This window comes from Neodiprion lecontei, chromosome 2 (genome assembly GCF_021901455.1).
Source record: "Neodiprion lecontei isolate iyNeoLeco1 chromosome 2, iyNeoLeco1.1, whole genome shotgun sequence".
Lineage (NCBI taxonomy): Eukaryota > Metazoa > Arthropoda > Insecta > Hymenoptera > Diprionidae > Neodiprion > Neodiprion lecontei.
The window spans coordinates 2,016,403-2,036,362 of NC_060261.1; the positions used below are offsets into that span (position 1 = coordinate 2,016,403).

The following is a 19,960-nucleotide window of genomic DNA, read 5'->3' on the forward strand; positions in this document are numbered from 1 at the left end:
GAGATTTTATTCGGAGAATTACGAGGTGGAGAGAGTAGCAATGCTGACTTGTAAAATATGCAAATTCTCTTCGTCTTTATTCGGTTTTCTTTCATTTTTTTCTCGGTTGTGATACACATTCGTTTTTCATGAATACTTAATTATACATACATGTGCAATGTATATTCAATATATAATAATGTTTTATATATAAAAGGTATTTTAGGACATTGCAACAGCATAAAATGTAATAATACATTTAAATTTAAATAAAAAAAAAAAAAAAAAACCTAGAACAAGTAGAGCGTAACGATGATGGGCAATTAGTTTTCCAGTTTTCATGATACTGTTATTCTAGGTGCGGTATAGACACGAATCACCATATTTCGATAAGAAGTATTATCGATGATTCGGATAGTTTTTCAATAGATACGAACGGACGTGGTGACCGGTTCGAACAAATGAAAATTAGTCTTAATTAATGAAAAACCGCTGAGTAAAACTTCAATCTAAATGTAATAATTATATAACTTAAATGCAGAAGGCACACAAATCACGAAATATCAATATATTACTTTATATTCGTGCTTAAAGCAGTAAGAAAAATTATGAAAATCAACAGCAACAAGAAACATAAAATAATCGTGGCGGGTGAAACGTGATCTCGCTCAATTGTATGCTTTAACAAATATATTATAGAACGTGCCTCGAGAAGCCAGCTGTCTCCAAAGATTGAGCTGTCTTGTAAATAACAAAAAAATTGTCATGCCGTAGGCAAACGAGAAAAAACAAAAAAACAAGTCTTCAATACGACGTGATATATATAGCGTGAGTTTTTTTAACAACCCAACGATTTAAGAGCTCAACCTGAACATAAGCCGTAACACCAATTGCCCGAATGAAGCGCACGGAATCGTTCCGCTGTCAGGAAAACTCGCGGTATATTTCATCTTTCTTTTTTCTTTTTGTTCTTTCCTTAAACAGCCTATAATGGTGAAACGTTAAACAACAGCGCTTACTGAAAACCGGCTCTTACTTCCGGCGGAAGACTAGCCAATAATTCGTTCCATTGGGTCGGGAAATCGGCTTGTGTTACCCTTAGAAATTTCGTCACGATCTCTTTGCATTCTGTTAAAAGAAGAATAGATAAAAAATTATCGATCATGGTTCAACACTCTGTTCTCGTTCGCTTTGAATTTATCTAAAATTGGACTTACCGTCGTCCATTGCTCTGCCCTCGTGAACGATGCTCACTGCTACTTTGAGGAGACTCGGAATGTGGTGTTTGATAACGTCATGTCCGTTCTCGTAGAGCACCATCACGCTCTTGAACACCGCCTTGTTCTCCTCAAAGTCTTCGCGAAGAGGCAGCTGCCCTACGAAAACTGGGAATACCTGCTCCAGTGGTACGATGGTGGGATTCGTTATGATAAGGCGCGCGATCGCACCGACGATGTTGTCCCGTGTTCCTCCATGAGTCTCTGTCCCTATCGCTTCCGAAAGCGATTGAAGAATTTCCGGGTAACGTCTGAGTGCCGGGTATTGAGACGGAAAAATTTATGAAACTATATTGTGATCATGCACGCAGAGCGATAGTCCCAATCGGTCGGAGATGATTTACAAAGGATACGGGTAGACGGCTTCCTTTCCATGTAACGCTAGTTCTCCGATTCCGTAAATCGCGTTGTTTCGAACCTCAGCGTTTGGGTCTGTCGATAGTTTTAGCAGCCTTGGCAGGAGTTGCGGCACGAAGTTTGCTACTGTCGGTCCCAGGGCTGAGAGACACTCGGATATTGTACCGATACCGAATGATCTTTGCGCCTCCGTTTTGTTCTTTTGCTTAAAGAAAGAGGGTTGTAGTGAAGGAAACTGTCCGCCTCAATCGACTTTGCTTCACTTCATTTTTAAAAACTGTCCGATTCTTTCAGACTTTGTGCAATTGTATAAAGTCGCGTTTGCTCACCAATTTGGCTAGGAAAAGAGGAAGCAGTGCTTGGAAGTAGAGAAGGAAATCTTCTGGCTTCATGGCTTTACCAAAACTTGGTAAAACGTCGCCGGCGCATTCAATTAATAGCTCGTCTTGTTCGGCTTCGGTCTCGTCGCCATCTGTCTCATCTTGGTCCTGACATTCGGTTTTACCTGAAAATTGTCCGCTTAGTGAATTAATCGATTACGGAATAGCGTAGATACGAGTGAATAGATTTCTTCTTTCTCACCCGTCATGACTTCAGTAATACAGTTTATAATCGCATCTTTGTGACCGTCCTGAATGAGAACGTCGGATTTTAATTCTTTGAGGAGTTCGGAATAAGCGTCAAGCGCAGCGATGGCTATGATGCATTCTTCGTCTAATCTAATGAGCTCCGCCAACTTTGGTACAAATACCGAGAGTGCCTTTTGCGTGGCTACTTTGCCCTCGTTTGTATTTATCTTTGAAAAACTTATGCAGAATTGTAGCAGGGCTTCAATCGCGGCCTTTCTGATATCCTCTTGTGGGTAGTTGATGAGTTTGAAAATTTCTTCAAACGATCTTTCCAAGTATGGCAAATACGCTTCTCTGTTGAGAAAACAGTCATACAACTCGTGATTAAAGTTAATAGAAATTAAAAAAATCTGTGTAACAGAAAGTAGTTTATACCCCGTGTTCTTAGCAATCTCTTTCAACGCGAGGATTGCCTCCTCCTTCTCCTCAACGTACGAATTTTCGACTACGTAGCCGGCTAAGTCATCGTAATCGTCCTCGTTGTCGGTATTTTCAATGTCCTCTTCTTCTTCCGTCTCACTTGCATCCTCGTAAACTGGAAACGCGGTATTTTCATCATCCTTGAAGTGTGGCTGTGAACAAAGATTGTTTAAAATCCGATTTGCTTAGGGCGTGTTACCGTTTTAAACTTACCACAATTCCCTCTGCGCTTTGTATGCTATGTATCATGGGTTCGACAATTCGTGGCAGAACTGCACCCAGGCCTTGTTTCAATACCGAACTAATCGACGCGAACAAACCGTAAACACATTTTTTCAAATCAGGATCATCGTTTTCGGTCATCAATTTCATTCCGAGATTCAAAGACTCTTCGGCTAGCGGTCGGAAATGGTCGTCGCCTATCGTTCTCGCCAGCACTCCCAGGGTATCTGGAGAAATGATTCATTTTCGTATTATACGATAGAAAATGATATTTCTAAAGAGATTTTTTAGTGTCATAGCCTCGCAGTCTGGGTATCTACAAACCTACGGCTTGAATCTGCAGGCACATAGTTTCTGTACTCTGTTTCTCCGTGAGATATCCGCGGAGGTTTTCAACGATCGTCTGAAAATATGGAATCATATTTTCTTTGCTAGCATTTGCGGCTGCTCCTATGGCACTGAGGGCCAGTTCCCTGACGTGTATATCGGCATTAGGTGTTTGTAGGGCTTTGAAAAGGCACTCCATAAGTATCGGAAGATAAGGCAAAAGTCCCTCATTTAAATTTTCACAGAAAACTTCTAGGGCGTAGAACATTCTGTCGACCGGTGGAGACTTGCTGTTGTTTTGCAACTGCATGTGAGAGCATACGTGTCCCAAGTACTCGAACAGAACTGGGAGCAACTCAGAAGCGTATTGACTAATCTCGGGCTGCAGATGTTCCGCGAATTGACCCAGTGCAAACAATGCAGCATTGCGAACTACCGGTTCTGTACTCGTGATTCCACCACAAATGCACCTCAAAAACGACTCGAGGTACTTTGATCGAATGAATTCTGAACATCCCTCGGCTAGCACTGCCATCGCGAGGTACGACGCCTTTTTAGAATACATGTTCGATCCTTGAAGTCCCGGCTCAATGTGCTGCAACTGGGATAGAAATTGGATTAGGATTTCTTCTATTTACAAGTGAGATGGTGTTGGTATAGCCATACTTACTCTGCTTACTTTGCTCGTTCTCCCTTATTTTAATATTTACAAACGTAATTGTAATAAATGAAGGCTAATTTATATCACTCACAACGTAAGGGATTAATTTTTCTGGTGGAAGGTGCAGGGCTAGAAGGTCTAGGGTTTGTGTCGCGCAAGTCATTGGTGTACTGTCATCAACATTATCGCAAAAGTAAGCTTCGTCGGATTCATCCGTGGGCGGTTCGGCCATTAAGTTGAACAACATGTCTAAAAAAAAGTCAAGTAATGGATCATGCAAGCTCCGAGTATACAAGTTTATTCGACATTACCAATGACAGGTTCGACCAGTCTGTGTTTGACGAATGCCTTCTTTTTAGTCTTCGCTAGCCAGCCCATAAACCCAACTGCCTTGACTCTAAGTGCGTCGTCTAGCGTCTTGTTTGCGCCAAGGGTCAAACATAGGCTGACGAGAGCCTTGACATGGGGGGAAATTACGTCCATCGCCTGTTCGCAGAGTTCATCCAGCAACTCGAAGGCCTCGACTGCCTGTTCTTCATTGGTAACTGCGAGCGCCTGAATAACGCTAATTATCCGAGGCATCATTTGGTGATAAGAGTTTACCATCTGAAAGATATTCTTGGTAATTTCAAAATCGAAACAAATAATACAGCAGTCTTGTTACGGCAGCAAAGTAAACCTAAATTTCTACTTACGGGTTGGTTTCCTTCTACTAGTGGCACCAGGTGCGTTAGCGTCAGTAGAACGTAGAACGCTACAGGATGTCCCAAGTCCTGAAGCCCGTTCAGTGTGTTTTCCAAGAGGAAGACCACCGACTGGGCATGCGGCAGGTATGCTTGTGGCGCTACCTCAGTCATTGTCGATAAAGTGTACATGCCGATCTGAGGGTTTGTTCAAATAAGAACGGTAATAACAGATACTCAAAATTCAATTTATCATTAGCGATAAGATGGAAAATCGACGCCATTACCGCGTTATCGGCTCACCTCGTAACTTTGACCTACGTGTTCTGCGACCGCTTTCAGAATATAGAAACAAATATTTAACTATCAAATTTTCTATAGCTGACATAGTGGAAAAATGTATTTACTCAGCGTGCGTGGATAGTAGAACGCATACTAATCGTTAATATAAAGTAATTTCGTTTCTGAAATTTCAGTGCCATCTTTGATCACGTGTTGGAAACAGTCGTACCCTCAGATTCTAATCAATCAACCTTAGTTGGAGTTCTCCTGGTTGCGGTATTATAGGCGAAAATTCGAGCACGTAACGTCCGCGGTCAATTAGGTAATTCGTGAGTGAAATAACCAATATACCGGTATTAATACGCGGTCGTGATGATTATACCTCCTTATCGGCGAGATTTTCGCTCGTTACGGATTGTTGAACGAACTGCAGTACTTCCGGCCATCCGTTATTGCCAAGTTCGTGCTTGATCACCGTACCGATCAGTTGGGCGATCGATTTTCTTACGGAGGTTTCTTGTTCGTTGAGAAGCCGCTGCGAAGTAAGATGATTCTGTGAGTAAATTCACTACATTTGTTGTTCATTCTTGTAACCGTCGCAAAATATATAATCTACCTTAAGCATCGCGTCCTTAAAGCTAGCTTTTACTTCCGGAGAAAGCTTGGCCCAATGTTTCCCTTTGCTCAAACGTTTTCTCATCAAAACGGCCGCGTACTGTCTTATCTGTGTAATGAATTTTAATCGTTGCCTAGTTAATTAATTTTCGAAACGTGAAGGGATGATGGATACATGGAATAAAATCGAGGGTTTGAAAATGCGACGAATTATCTTCAAGTAAATCGCGAATATATTCCTACCTGGGGTTTCGGCGACTCAACTACAACTGCGACCAGTAATCCAATGCATTCTGGGTTTTTGAAGGCGTCCCTTAGCTCGATCGTACCCTAAAAAACCATTATTATTCTTTCCATAGATGTAAGCAAATTTAGCTTTTTATATTAGTACAGTATTTTTTACGCGATATCTCTCAATAACATTGCGTAATATTTACGTTTTAATTATTTCCCACGTAGGTATTAATATGTCGATAACGACAATGTGTGCAATCTACATTATATGTACGATGTAAATTACTCCTAACGACAGAGTACACCAATATCGCTGGCGTTGATATAGGTATAAACTTGAGGGTAAATACGCGGACGGCATAGCGACGCGTGCGGTTAGTCATCGTTTATAATCGTCGAAAAAAGTTAATTATTTCATCGGCTGAGTGGCTGTTAGTCTCGTGTAGGTATAATACGATGGATGCACCAACATAACTGGTTTGCATATGAATTGACAACAGTAGGTACGATATGTACATACGTACGTACATCCATATGTAGATTTTGAAAGCCGTGCTTTGGGTCGAGTGATCGAATTTGACGAGGTTGAAGTTAGTAACGTTGTGGTAAAGAATAACTATTTTCCTAATTTTAAAAGAACCAATATTTCGTAATTTGAGTGTGTTTTGTTTTATTACGATTTACCGAATTGCAGACAATTCCAAAATCGCGAAATAACGCTTATTACTCGGCATGAATAGTTACGATAACGTTACTAACGTCGAGGAAGGAGGCGGCGTATCAAAAAAAATAAATAAAGAAACAGAAATGGAAAGAAGAAGGCGGAGGAGGAGGGGGTGGTCAGGAAAATACCAGCGACAATGAGTAACTCGGTTTTAAAAGTAGCCTTTGATCGCGATCACGAGGAATGCGACTTGTACACATCGATAACACGCGCCCCTCTGACGTGAACATGCACAAGTAGATATCTTCACGCCGGTCAAGCCTAGCGTGTACTTCGGAGTGGTGTTGAGGGGCTGCTGACTGGGAGCACGTGTCGCAGGGTATTGGCCTCGCGGATTGACCAACGAAACGTCGTGTGCATGCATACATACATAATACGTACGAATCCGCGAATGTTACGTCTCTCTCGCACGTGTGTGCTGTTCCATCTATTTTGTCGTACATGCTGGAACAGCTGATCGTTGTCGTCTCGTATTCTCGGCTAATGTAATATCTCTGCGCTTACCTGTTTGATTATCGCGTTGTCGGCGACCAATAGCTTCTCCAGAACTTTCTCCATGTCGATACTCTTTTTTTATATCACCGCGCCGATGCTCTGTCACAAAAACAAAAAATCTTCCGCAATCGAACCTCAAAAATTCCTGGTCAAGTTTCTTCGGTATTTTTCTCGTCGAGTCAAACCAGAGGCGACATGAGGATGTCGCGTCGTCCTTCCACGGCTTCCGACAGCGACACTGCGACCGGGTGATTCGGAGCGGCGCATCGTCAACAACGCCACGAACCGAAAACTTGCAGGCGTCGCGGTGAATTGGCACGTCGCTGTCTTACCGACCGTAAACAATACTTATCGACAATCCTAAGTTACCTACCGTAAGTAAAGAAAACATCTTTACAGTACCCACGGAGTGAAGTTGTTGGTAGTTTGTGTCGCGTCGGTAATCGGTGGCACTAAATTTAAACGTTTTTAGCGCTACCGGGGGAACTCTGAATAGTTCTAAATATTATCAATTGCCGAGGGCCGAGAGAGGGATAGAGAAAGTAAAAGAGAAAAAGATAGAAAGAGAGAACTGTTAGAGAGGTTTGAAATGAACATTTTGTAAATGTTTAATGAGCGGGTGTTTACTACGAGTAGGGGGGAATAATATACAATAGTAATGTAGCGTTTTAATGATATACACCCCGCTCGATCTGTATAGATTCTCGGGCTTCCTTCTTGTTGCACATAGTTATAAGACCGTCAGGGATTCCGGCAGACTTTGGCTAGCCATACCGTCTACATGCTCCACTATCCTGTATATATACACACAATCTCAGTCACGGGAATGATAATATTTTGCTTTTATGCCCATACTACACGTATATATAGGTATGTATACGTTTTAACGTTTTGTCAAGATTGTTCTTCCGTATTTAAGTTGTTTTCGTCGTTTACCTTATGCGGCGTGTAACGTAATCACTAATTTATCACGCAGTATTATTACATTATAAGGATCCAATCCGACAATAAATTAACCGAAATCGAAATATTCCAAGTAACGCTATTATCGTGCATAATTTATGTGGAAAAAATTATAATAATATTTAGTATATACACGTATCGATAAGATTTTTGGGTTTGTGTTGTTTTTTGGTATCGTTATTATATCCCGTTTTCAATATCAGGTAATTCTACTCCCCTTCCCCCTTTACTGCAAAGCGTACGATATTGTTCGGCTTAAATAACGGGCGCGCGCGCGCGGGTGTTGAAAGCTGCAGTTGGCGGTAAAGTAAAGAGCGACGGAGAAAATGAAAAAAAAAAAAAAAAAAAAAAATAAAGAAGTTAAAATACGACAAGAAAAAGGAATCGAATCAATTAAAGAAGGGCGAAGAAATGAGGGGAGAAGAGAAATAAAGAAAGAAAATGAGAAGGTATTTTCACGGTTTTCCTTTGAGTATAATAGGAGGCCAGGAATAGAGGAAACCGGGGTGAACGCGGCGCGCGGCAATTGATTAGATCGAAGCGTCGGCGTCGGCGCCGCGGCGTTGGCGGCGTTTTTCGTACGTTAGTAGCACCGACGCTCTCTTTCTCGCTTGGCTCGCTCGCTCCTCGCCCGTCTCGCTCGACGAATATACAGTTTATTATTTCAGAGACCAGCGAACGAACGAACCCCTTCTGCCTTTCCCCGATCTCCGGGTTTAAGGGACGACGACGCCGCTGCAGCCAGCATCCTCCTCCTCCTCCTCCTCCTCCTCTTTTCCTCCTCCTCGCGGTAGTCGGGTTGAGATAAGACAGTCTTCCGAGTTTCAAACTTCGGCATTCGAGCTTTTGCTACATGGATTCGGCGGTACATAATGTATACATATATATATATATATATATGGTATGCATGTATATGTATAAAATAGCAGCTCGCAACTACCAAACGCTTCGACCAAACGCTTCACCGGAGCATAGCTATTTTCGCCTATTTATACACCGATATGTATGCATACCAGTTTACAGAACCGCGCGCAGGGATTCTATAAAATATGTACAACGAAACTGCACCTTGTTCCACTGGTTTCTATAACGTAGGTTTCTCTCATTGGTCATTTTCTCAACCGCTTGAACATCGTTCTTGTCATTTTATTTATCACTCGGGAAACATGGATTTGGTTATTATCGGTCGTTTTATTGGTATATCACAAGTTGACGATGTCTGTATGCGTGTACAATCTGTAGGTTACAAGAAAAGTTTTGAAACGAAAGAACTCTCACGAAACAAAGGCTTGAATAGTAAAATTTTCACCGAAGCTTGCGATACGGTTGGATATTGCATTTTTCATTCATAAAATTAAATCAGCTGTCTGATTTTTATGAAATTACATATGATTATTTTATTCGCAAATAAATTCTCGACTAATCGTTTGACTGATTAGATTTTGGATGTAAGAATAACGGATTTCTCGCCGCGTTGTGAATTTTATCACTGTCAATTAAAACGATTAAACAGTGATCCGATATTATTTTTTTTTTATTTTCATCAAATAATGAACGACGCAATGCAATATCAATTCACGTGATCAAAGTATGAATTATTATCATTGTCTTACTTACTAAACACACCTAGTTGATATAACAAGCGAAAGATGAACGAATATTTTCACCTGAAATTGAAAAATACTTTGAATGAAACAATAAATTATCAAAAAACTTCTCCGCTATTAAAACTACAGACTGAAATTTACGCTTCAATTAAAAAATACGAAATAATCGATTAATCGATTAACTTTAACCGATTCAATAGAGTCGCATTCGATTATTTTCTCGGACTCGGATTATTCGATGCATTGATTATTTTCACCTTAGCGGCCATCGCTGATTCTCGTTTTTTAACACCACCCAGTATTTTTTTCACCGCTTAAAAATTGTGCGTGCAATCATAGAACCGGATTCACATTATACCTGTTAGGATCATCCGTGGTCAGGACGGTTTTTCACAGCGCGGAGGGTCCGCAGCAACAGCTCGACTTAAACGGGGAGGAGGAGGTGGAGGAGGAGGGGAGAGGACTAATTTACGAGCAACTCTCGAGGCTTTGAAGTGGTTGAGTGATCACTTCTCCAGTGATGCTTCGCAAGTTTCGCTCGTCTTTCGTTGGATATACATATATATGTGAGTGTGTGCGTGTGTGTGTTATAACTGTGTGCTTATGTATTGTTACAAACGCACACACACACACACACAGACACATGGTGCATAGGTACACGCATATGGGGCATTCCATGATATCTCGATATGAGATTCGAACGTCGATGTCTCAGATTGGCTTTATTATAATTTTTTCGATGAAAGTACACGACGAAAAACGCATATGGAAATTTTTTCAAAATTTTTAGTCAGAGCCGTATCTGAAGTATAATTTAAAAACTTGAAATTATTTTTTTTTTTCCTCATTATTTCTCTCGAAGTTACGAAGTCTCTAGTCTTCTAAGAGGTTTTAAAAATTTTTGCTATATTTTATAAGATTTTTCGGAATTTTTTGTGATTTTAAAAAGTGGTTTTTTTTTTTTTCGAGTTTCTAAATCATACTTCAGATACGCTGGGTCGAAAAATTCTGATGAAAGTTTCAGTCGCGTTTATCGTCATGTACTTGAATTGCAAAAATTTACAATTGAGCCAATATGATACATCGACGTATATAATCTTGATCGAGATGTCATGGAATGCCTTATATATCGTATATTATCATATGTCGTATTTGATACCACCTTATAACGATAATCTCGACGGCCTCTTTCACTCTTGCGTTGAATACGCGACTCCATGGATCGTTATTTATTCTTATAGATTATTATAAGAAACTGTTGCATGGAAAGAAGATGAATTCGTTGATAAGAGAGGCTATTTTCTGTTAGCAAACGTGCATTTACATACGGTAAAATAAATGTTTTGTTATTACTGTAGAATTTGAGTTGAGGCAAATAATGATCGATAGAAATTTGTTAATGGTTAACAAATCACATTTGGCTCGACTAAAATTTGATAATAATAAAAAAAAAAAAAACATTTATTTCTTCTTATTTAAATATACTTCTGTTAACAGTAAATTGTTTTCTTATCAGTAAAGTGGCAAAGAATTTAATCGTTTTTAAATTATTCAATTTTTATACGATTGTACGTAAATTCTGATATATTTGTTCGTTTGTATAATATATTTTTATAAACAATATATGAATTCTCAACCGTAAAATAATATTGCAGATTTGAATTTATACGCGATAGCTTCTGATCTGAAATTCAAATCGACGTCTCGTTGATCTATAGTTCAGAATTTCTGATCTAAGGTATACCTCCACTCTCTCATACGTATTTTTTTAATCTCACGCTGAATTTATCCCGAACCTGCAGAACCGCGGCAGAGTGCTTAGGCATGTTCTTTACTCAAGTGTTCCAAGTTCTGTACGTCTAGCCTCGAAATCGAGATATTATCGTTGCATTTATATATTAAAATACGTACCTATACATACATATATGTATATGCATATTCTATAAATACTGAAATGTAAAAAATCCGCTGCTGCGTAATTTTTATTCGAATATAAATCGATTAACTTTATATTTTGGCGAATATTACGTTATAGGTATACTGAAAAAATCCCTTGAAACTTGAAAATGAACCGCGCATGCGCCAAACGATTCGATCTCATTGGTCGGCGAAATCTTCCCGCAGCGATATTCTTGTCTGCGATGCAGGCGTGCCAACCTACGCAAAATGTCTACGTTTAAATTTTCAAAGAGCGTGAGCATTAAATTCCGACCGTTCTTCGAAGAGTCAACTTTCGGACCCAATAACAAATGCTTTCCAAACCTTTCCGAGTCACTGCCTCAATTATTCGAGATTCTAACCTCGAAAATTCGTATCAACTAAACTCGGGATGGCCAGCCTGCACGAACGGCCGATAAAACTCGCGCATGCGCGGTTGATCTTCAAGTTTCGATATGTATTTTCCTGCAGGTTACTGCTCCACGATATCTGAGGTGAAAGAAGAATTTTTTTTGAATTCATTTTTGTTTCTTTCTTTTTTTTTTTTTTTTCCTAGTGAAAAACGGTCCACGACACGCGCACGCGAGTATCTCCCACTCGTGATTCTCTCGAAATTTTTTTCTCATACAATACTTGAAAGAACACTCGTGTTCGACTAGCGTTGGGTTTAAGTGGACGATGCTGTACGCTTTTCTTATATACCGCATACGTATATATGTATGAAAATATGTTACGTATGCGAGGTTTCATTTTCTCGTGTACCTTTTTTTCCCATATTCTCGTTTTCATTTTTTTCTTCTTCTTAAACTTGAAGTAAAATCCCAATATTTAATACATGCATGATCGTGTAACGTTGTATAGGATTTAAGTATAAGAATATTAATTGTTATATACATACGAATATTTAACGGATGATGCGGAGGACGATGGGGTCGATATTGATAAGAGTAAATTTCTTCGCATTATCGTATTTTGATACATTGTTGTACATACTTAGAGACTATATTTTACGTTAATCCTTTCATGCATAAATTTTTCATTACCTGCGATTCGATTGAAATTTTTCATGCGTGGGATTTTCGGGTCGCTGAAATACGAAAATTCATAATGGCAGATCCAATGTGTCGGGCAAACAAAAACAAAAAGAATATCAATTTTGAAAAAATTCTTTAAAATTTTATTGGCATTCGGATTTTCATGGTTGATTAGCAGAAAGTGCTTTTTTTCTCGTCGAAAAGTACGAATTTCGACTATTTGTTCGCATCTGATATTTTCGCAATAAATAAATAAATAAATAGATAAATTTTGTATGTATATTTTTATTTTTCGTTAGGCTTACAGATATTTCAGGGACCATGCGGAACCAAAAAACTCGGCAGTTGTTGCAAAAAAAGAAGTTGAATAAACAAAAAGCTGTAAAAAAAAACAGGAAAGGTGGAACGCCGAGCGTCCCGGCATGAATTAAACGGTTAAAAGACCACATATCGGAATTCTTATGGTGAAATTCTGAAATTAAACGACGCGCCTTATGCCCGCCGGGCAGGCAAGGAAGACGCTGTCATCGGTTGCTGGGAGTAGCTCGGCTTGCACGTCGTCGTGAAAATTTCGAGACGCGTTATTTCACACAGTGTCTCGGTTATGGTACGAGAATCTCGATTGTCCACCGGATAGCAAGCAGTTTTATATTTTTTATACACGTATAATACGTATATATACGCACACGTAACGCAACATATCGCTTTCATAAAAATACTTTTATCAAACAGAAGAGAAAGTTAAAGTGATTCGAAAAATAAGAAAAATTGGAACGGTAAAATTCCGAAACGATGACGAAGCATGTGTAGAGAGAATTTGGGAAATGGAGATGGTTTTGCGATACGTAATTTAAAAATCTTCGATCCTCGTGAAATCTTTGATTTTTAATTTATATATATATACACACACACACACATATATATGTACAGGAAATACAGTGAAGTATTTATTTTCGTCGTAATATAAAGTGATTGTTAAATTTTTACAATTTTTCACATTAGTTGTAATATTTTGTCACGTTTGTATAATATTATCGTTCGGTCGTGATCAGAGAAATATTGAATAATTTTTTATTCACTTCGTGAGAAACGTCGAAGTATATCTGGTTTATTTATTTTCATTGTTCGATTGGATTTTAGCCAGATTATTATTTGAGATTCCGTAGAAATTACAAAATGATGAGAGTTGAAATAATAAACACAGATGCACCTGTAATATCTTGATATTTATATGCGAGTCATCGTTTTTCCTTTAACCGAATCACAACGAATCAATCTCGCACATTGAGTCATTGAACTGAAAGGAAAATTAATCGTCATTAAGGTCGTGTAGTACGCCTACCCTTACCGACCGAGCAAACTAACCCTTTTTCTTCCTATATTAAATAAACAAACGCCGGAAAGGGTTTAAATTTCTACGGTGCATCTATCTATCTTTTGTAGCGAAATTCAGAAAAGTTATCTATATCCGAAAAACCGTGAAAAAAATTTGTGTATTTTTTACACTTGTTACTATTCCCACGTGTACCGTATTTGAGGGGTAAAAAACTGCATGGCTGAGACACTTTGCGCAATTCCGAATAGAATGAGGAGTATAATGAGCCATCGTGGGACTGTTTCAATGTAATGTTGAGGGTATTATGTGAAAATAGTAACACATCTCGAAAAACTATATATTTTGGAAAGATTTTTGGGATATGAGCAACTTTTCTGAATTTCTTTACGAACTACCGACGTACCTTCGAAATTTCAACCCTTTCCGTTCGTTTGTTTATTTAATATAGGAGGAAAAAGCCTGAGTTTCCTCGGTCGGTAAGGGTAGGAGTACTGCGTGACCTTAACAGTTGTATAAATTTTGCACGGGGAATTCTCGTTTTACGTCATCTGTTATACTCAGACGAAACAAATTTCACCGTCATCCGCTAACCATCTCTCATGTATAAATTATGTTACGAAAATCATACTTATGATCTAAACACACCGCATTTATGCATGAGTATGTACAATGTATATGTATATTATAATATTGTTTCATGTCTATTTACGTGAGTGAATTAATTCCTTATTCACACGTTATTATAAAGGCGAGATGACTATGAATTACGGTTTGCGGTCGGGCATTACACGACGATATGTTTACACATTTTACGTCGTGTAGTCAAAACCTCGAGCCAAAAAAGATTGATCGATTATTTCGTATTTTTTATTTGAAACTTTGCATATGAAACCGAAATTTCCTAAATTTCAGTATGCAGTCTTAATGGCGGAAAAGCTTATTGACAATTTATAATTTCATTGAAAATGTTCATTCATCTTTCGATTTATTTTTCAACCTGATTTTGAATTCTACGTTTCTCTTTCTTCACATTTGAACGCTAATCCGTTTTTCACAATGCGATGCACAAGTCTTGCAATTCATGCTCTGCCAGATGACGACCTCATTATGCTTGCCAGGAAAAGGAACCGGGAATTGGCACACGCGCGAATGCAGCGTAACTTCGAAGAATAAAAATTCATCGGTGGGGGTATTAACGAGATATTTGAACAATTTTCCCATTGAGAAATAGAAAAAAAAAAAAAAAAAAAAACCCGGTCATATACTCTGGAATATAGTCTTACTAGTTACGTATGATATTATAATAATAATATTATTGCAGATCGTGAGATTGAAAAATTATTTCAGTAATCCCTAAAACGGATTATTATTCCACAGTGTAAATCCGATCTCACAATCAAATTCTTTCGTCTATATCGCTAAAAGTACTAAAATCTTTGAGTTACTTTTTGCAAAATAATTTCAGTAATTTATTAATTTTTTTTTTCTGCTTCATCTGTCGGACAAAGTATTGTGGATTATAGGTATACGCATTATTTAATTATTACCCCCCAGCAAATATATTCTTTATTGACGCAGTAACGGAATTTTGATAATAATAAGAAAATTTATTACTGAAAATGAGCGCAAACGGTCAAATCACTCGGTTAAATTATATTTGCAAATTTAATTTTTTGTAAATATTTTCATACTTGTTCACATGTGTTTGGTTCCGCACGTAATGTTTTATAACTCTATGTTGCAGTTTTTGGGTTTTAGGATTTTTGCCCCGTTTCTGTTATTTTTTTTCCACCTTTACGGTTTTTCTTTTCTCTTTTTATCCCAGCCCGCAGTTGCGTTTTTCCTTTTATTCTTTCATCTCTCTGCAAAGCTCTTGTCTTTAGTTTCTTTGTTTTCCCAAAAACTTACCCTCCGGCATACTTTTATGACAGTCTTTCGGGTGGAATCTGCACTCGGCAGGACCAACGTAAACAACTTCCCGCAGGAATAATCCTTGCGCGGCTTGTCAAACTTATATACGTATACATAACTAGGCAATACCATATATATATATATATACATATACATAGGTATATAAGTATACGTACGACTTTCTCCGTCAAAAACATACGTCAATAAAGATTCGAATTCTTAACACCGTCGAAGTTTTTATGGGTGATTACACGTAACGAGAGGAGCCTTCACGATTTTTTGGGGATTTTTTTCGTTTCTGTGTTCTTGAGATATGAATCTTTGAAATTCTTCTTTTCCTTTTTTCCTTTTTTCTTTTTTTTTGAAAAAAAAAATACAAAAAGTGTGATTATTTTCATTTGCGGTATGATTTTTTCATTTAAAGCTCGAATTTTCGCCATCGTACTTGAAGCTATTATAATTGATAACAGATCGCACAAGTCCATATATTTTTTGAAAAAGTGAAAACGAAATGGAAGAAAAAAAAATTAAAAAAACATAAAAAAAATAGACGATAGTGAAATTGGCACGATTGTTTTTATTTGCGAGTAATATGCGTTTTTGTACGAGGATAACGCGGAGGATGATTAATCGGGAAAGTTGATAAAAAAAAAATTTCGCGCAATGTCCGCGTCACTTCATTATTACTCATATTTATCGTCCTTTCTGCGTAAACGATTTGAGCACGGAGTTGAGCTTTTTCTCTGTAGGTCGCGTGTTCTTTCCCGCACGCATTGAACATACTTACTTGTGTACATGCTTTGTGCTTCGCGTATGGGGATACCTATCGAGGATGACGAAGATGCGGTTAGTTTTTGACCGACCGCGACGTGCGATAAGGGGACCCGTTGTGACAACAACCGCTCGATGTAGGACGCGTTGAATAACAGTCACGTAAATAGGTGCGAGGTTCTTGACACATCTTTCATTTTCACTTGATGCTCTTTGATTTCCACGTGGTTAACCGCACTCGAGCTTATCATGATTCCTTTAGCGTTATCCAATTAATCGTCACCGCCATCAGCCCTGTAAATTACGGAGCATCGATCGACGATCGACGGTTGGAAATTAATTGACGGTGTCATTTTTTAATTCGATTATATTTGACGATAATATTCGAATGGTCGGCAAGCTACGAAATCCAAGACTTCAAAGATTCAAGTTCCGAAAGTTAAAATATACTCAGAAAGCGTAGTTTACTCAACGAGTGGGTGTAAAAAATTCAGTGTTATCAGGATTCCGAACGTAAAAATATCGAAAATCAAAAAGAAAGAAAGATCAAAGCGATGACATTATTTCACCGAGTGGTGAAATTCACGGAACTAAAAATCTTGGATCATTCGGAAAGTCGATTTTTCAAATTTTTCAATCTTCTCTTTGTCGAACTTTCGGAACTTTGAGCGTAAAAAACAAACAGAGCTTGATTTCTTTACTTTAAAATTTACTTTAAAAACCACCAAAAAATTCAGAACTTGTCGCTTTCGGAACTTTTCAAATTTTCAAATTCCGTCACATTGTCCATACGTCTAATATAATAACGGCAACGTGCATGCGTGAATCGTACACTGAGAAAAATTTCATTTGTTACAGTAACTAAAAGAATTCAATAAAACAGGTATCGTTAAAAAAAAACTACTCGAATATCGCTGAAATTGCGAAAAACGAAGTACGCCTAACCCTTTTGCGCTACTGTCGGTTCTTGTTTCGTAATTGCAACGCAAAATCAGATTCTCCGGTTCACTCTACTTTTTTAGTTAAATAAGGCTTTAACGTCAATCTATTCTTGCACAAGCTTTAAATTTTCGCAACAGTTGCAAGAAAACACAGCAACAGTGATCGTAACGAGAAAGAATAGCAACGGATACCAAACTCTCCGGTAACAGCTATAAAACTAATTTTCATTTTCTGCCTAGAACTATGTTTTTCGACTGTGGTAAAAAATGAAAATAGTTGAGGACTCAGCGGTAACCGGAACTAAGAATTTCTCTCAGCGTATGTCACTTTGCTTATATATATATACAGACACACACACACACTCGTAACGTACTATTTTTGATATATGTATATCGCATAGATGAGTAAATGTATGTTATATACATACATAGGTACGCGTTGATCCGCGAGGCTTGAAAAGCTCGAGGCGTCATCCCCGCTTATTATAGAACTGACAGTGAGAAAGAGAAGGAGAGAGAAAGAGAGCCGTGAACAGGACGTCGAGTCCCGTCGCGTCGCATCGTCAAGTCGACGTATATACATTCGTTGATTTTTCTCATGTACCTCTTTTCGATCGTTTTGTTCCATTTCCTAGTCTTTTCATTCTTCTACACTTCGTACAACTTTTATTTTATTTTTTTTTTCGTCTTCTTCTTTCTCTCTTATTCGTCATCGTCATCTTCTTCTTCTTCTTCTTCTTCTTTTCTGTGTTTCTCAGGAGGAAACTAATTAGAGACAACCTTTGTGTTCAAAAGCAATGCGGTGATCTTATACCACCACCTTCGCACCATTTTTTTTTTTTTTTTTCTTTTCCAACACTCGTATACATACCTATACGTATAGTGATATACTGCTTAATGGCGTATTACATATATGTGTGTGTATATATATACAGGAACTTTAATCAGTATTCCTGTGTAACATGCATAGTCAAAAGGCAAAGGTATAATATGTACGTAAAGTCTCATTTTTATATTTCTTCCTCAACTCCGTCCCATTTCCCGAGCTGATTAAACGATATTCATTTGGAATGAGAAAAACGAAAACATAGTTCCTAATAATATTTCAACCGTTGCGAGAATAGCGATGAAAATTTTTTTTTTTCCCTATCCGAACTCGGGCTTTTACTCGCAAAAATTGACATAAACAAAAAAAGCATTATTTGAAAAATCTACATTCCGATATCCGCAAGAGTAAAATTTGCGAATGACAAATATTTAATTAAACAACAATAGGTGATATCTAGGAGAGACCATTAATTTTCCACATATATATTTATTTTATACGATGATACTTTGGCTTATTCGTTATAGTACTGATCGTTTAACAATTAATGGTAAATTATAATGTTATGTATGGCAATGATGACGACGATGATGATGATGATGATAATGATAATAATAATAATAATAAGCATAATAAGAATAATAATATAGTATATCTATATATAAATAATATAACATAATATGTATAATAATTAGGTACACCACGTGCAGTACTTGTATTATAATAAGCTCACCGCCTTTCATCGCGGACGATTCATTTTTAAAATTATTATTATTATATAATAATCATTGTCGTTATTGTTTTCAAATTCCAATATATATATATATATATATATATATATATATATATATATATATATATATATATATATATATATATATATATATATATATATATATATATATATATATATATATATATATATATATATATATACGCACACAGACACACACACACACACACACACACGTATATAACACATGTATACACGTAAAATATATATGCATAGTAGTTTATTATTAATTACGAAGAGTTGGCGTAATATTTACATTACGAAACAAGTTTCACTTGAATTTATTATTGATATCATTATTACTATTATTATTGTTATAATTGTTGTTGTTAATTACAACAGTATTAGGTAACTTTGCCAACGCGGTGCATACACAGGTATACCGGAAGTGTTTGTTATCTTCTGTTTGAGTAGCTTTCAAGGGTGAAATATGACGTAAGTTAATTAGTTATTCATAAAAGTGTAAGAACGAAGGGGTTTGTTCTTTTTTTCTTGTAATTTTTTTTTTTTTTTTTTTTCGAATTATTTCATTATCCAAAAACTTGTGAAAAATAAAAGACCGTTGTCTTACGGAAGACGAGATGCAGCCTTTTGAATTAATGGGAAAATAACTTTGTCCGTATAATATAGATATTTTTTTTAACTAATCTTGCACCCTTGAAGTCTAACGCTCTTGCACTCCTTATTGTTATTATACACATACACGAAGTATTTAAAGTATTTAATTACGTGAAAGTACGCAGCCTGCAGCTGTCTACCTATATGTATACAGGGTGAGGCATTTAAAGTGTTACAGAGCAATAGCGCTCAAACTATTGTCAATGATATATCCAAAAATGTTTCATATTAAAGTTACATTGTTCGTTGTTGAAGCAACGTCAAGGTTGACTCGACTTTTTCAAATGGAACCATGTAGTTTTTTTTTTTTTTCCCAA

At 37.4% G+C, this 19,960-nt stretch overlaps 2 protein-coding genes across 3 annotated transcripts in view; one reads left to right on the plus strand and one right to left on the minus strand.

Moving 5' to 3' along the window:
• Positions 1-19,960, plus strand: part of LOC107222284 — a 149,378-nt gene that overhangs the window by 28,149 nt on the left and 101,269 nt on the right. The window lies entirely within an intron of this gene.
• LOC107222309 (importin-4) lies at positions 55-7,131 on the minus strand. 2 transcript variants are annotated; one of them, XM_046731493.1, is made up of 15 exons: positions 6,915-7,131; positions 5,696-5,782; positions 5,454-5,561; positions 5,220-5,372; positions 4,568-4,753; positions 4,184-4,478; positions 3,964-4,121; positions 3,209-3,812; positions 2,876-3,111; positions 2,618-2,814; positions 2,196-2,536; positions 1,943-2,118; positions 1,610-1,812; positions 1,197-1,507; positions 55-1,107 (listed from the first exon to the last, which is right to left on the minus strand). In XM_046731493.1, exons 1-15 carry the CDS (start codon positions 6,966-6,968, stop codon positions 995-997), a joined length of 3,222 nt encoding a protein of 1,073 aa, XP_046587449.1. In that variant the 5' UTR covers positions 6,969-7,131; the 3' UTR covers positions 55-994. The 2 variants fall into 2 exon arrangements, with proteins under 2 accessions (XP_046587449.1, XP_015517098.1); XM_015661612.2 differs by having other exon boundaries at positions 1,610-1,818.